The following is a 2,139-nucleotide window of genomic DNA, read 5'->3' on the forward strand; positions in this document are numbered from 1 at the left end:
CACCAAAATAACAGCTACTACTATTACAGCACCCTGGAGCATGAACATGTTGTGCTAACATGGGACGCCTTGAGACCCCAGCGCCACTAGAAGCACATCAGACGGCCACAACCGCAGGGCTGCGAGCAAGGTTTTGGATTCCGAATGGAACATTTTTCTCGAGGGACGACGGTAAACTCGGTTTCCATGGTAATCACGAAATACCAAAAGGTGAGCGAAATTTAAGATCAAACTTTGAATTCTCAAATTTTTAAGACAAAAATACATAAGTTTTGAACACGAAAGTAATAGCTGCACTAGTACTAGCTCAGCGGTAACAGGTCTGCTCCACTGCCACGCAATTGCAGGTTGCGAGTTCGACCCTTGCACCCTCGTTTTTTAAGAAATTACAGCATATTCCTCGAAAAGAAAAATTACAGCAGACAGTGAGGCGTGCATTCTTCGAAAATCAAAAAGGAAAAAGTGCGGCTGGATGTCCTGGAACACATGGCTTGCCGTTGCTGGTTGAAGATCCTTACCACTATGACGCAAGTAAGCATGTGTTTCATTTAGAGATATACCTTATTTAACTATACGTTAGCAGTTTAAATTCAAAAAATTCAAAAAGGTCCAAATTTTCTGCTCGGTATACATAATTATCGTGGGGGAGCGGGAAATGCGGTTACCTGGCGCCAGAATTTACCGCCCGGTAACCAAAACCATGGCTGCGACACAGCTCCATCATTCGCAAACTCATGATCCAAAGCATGTTCACCTCCATGGTCGACGAGCTCATTTTCGACAGCCGTGGCCAGCAGCTGCTCCTTGAAACGCTCGGTGAAGGTGTCCAGCGCCGCAGCGGTGACATCCTTGCCATCCTGGATGGTGCTGAGGCCGCAGCAGATAAGCAGCTCGGCCGATTTTGCTACAGACGCGGCTTTTGCCCGGCCACCAGCTCGGGTGCGCACAGAGGTGCTACGCCAAATTTGGCTTATGAAGACATGCATTGTATACCCCGCCGGCTGGCATTACCGCATCAGCTTGACTGGTGCATCCAGGTCGGCCATGGTAAGCAAGCGGCCAGCTTGGTAAGCTACCTACAAGTCGGCCATGGTTAGCATGGGACCCAAGCTAGTGTTGCCCGGTCGAAGCTGGCCGCCGATTGATGCGCTATGCTCATGAGGGAGACAAACAACAAGAAATTATCGGCCAGGACCGAAAATTTAGTTATTCACAGGCGACGGACCAGAAGTAGATTACTGCAAGCACTTACAGACAAAGATTCAGATGAGTGTAGCGACTTAATTAACAAAGTAACAATCCATGCATGCATGGAGAATTGGAGATATCTGAAGATCGAGCAAGTACAGTGTCAAGCCCAAATCAAGAGCCAGCCAGCATAAGTATTTAACCTAGCTGGTAATTAAGTGATAGCAGAAACACAAGACAAGAAATGAAACTAATGGAACAGACGAACTAGGTACTGCATGGATGGATCGATCATAGCTTCAGGGACAGGTCAATCGCCTCTTCCGCGAGCTCTTGGTTGCCTCTTCTTGTCCCGGAGGAGGCTGCTCCCGAACCAGTACCCGTGCCCTGCTGGCGATGTCGACGAGGGTGGATCCTCCCTCCTGCTCCCCACGCGTGGGCGCCGTAGCGCGGCGGAGCGCTGTGGTCATCGACGGCGGCCTTACCAAGCTCTTCCACCGCCGTGGCCTCCCTGGCCAGGTCGCGCTGCAGCTTGTGCCCGTTCTGGTGGCCGCCGAGCGCCTGCCAAGTCCTGAACTTGCGGGGGCAATAGCAACAGGAGAACACCCGCTGGAACTTCGGTGGCGAGTACTGGCGCAGAGACAAGCTCAGATCGAGCCCGTCGCCCGTCTCCATGCCCATGTCACAAATCAGCCTGGGAGTGGATATGGAGTACGTACACAGTGTGGCAAGGCAATCAATCACGCATGCGGTGTTTTATATGATGCGCTTCAGGGAGAGCGTTTTGGAAAAAAATACATTTAGAAGTAAAAACATCACTTCTTAACTATAAATGCATATCCACGTTGGAGAGCAATTTTGACTGGCATTTGGTTGGGTGCATTGGCTGGCTGATGCAACTACACGGTGGTGCTTGTTTGCATACACTGGATATGATTAACAGTTACCAGC

General features: G+C 50.1%; 1 protein-coding gene across 1 annotated transcript; it reads right to left on the reverse strand.

Moving 5' to 3' along the window:
* Nucleotides 1-1,479: 1,479 nt before the first annotated feature.
* Nucleotides 1,480-1,869, reverse strand: LOC109764594 (uncharacterized). The gene has a single exon (XM_020323398.1). It carries the CDS (start codon nucleotides 1,867-1,869, stop codon nucleotides 1,480-1,482), a length of 390 nt encoding a protein of 129 aa, XP_020178987.1.
* Nucleotides 1,870-2,139: the final 270 nt, after the last annotated feature.

Source organism: Aegilops tauschii, chromosome 4, assembly GCF_002575655.3.
Source record: "Aegilops tauschii subsp. strangulata cultivar AL8/78 chromosome 4, Aet v6.0, whole genome shotgun sequence".
Classification (NCBI taxonomy): Eukaryota; Viridiplantae; Streptophyta; class Magnoliopsida; order Poales; family Poaceae; genus Aegilops; species Aegilops tauschii.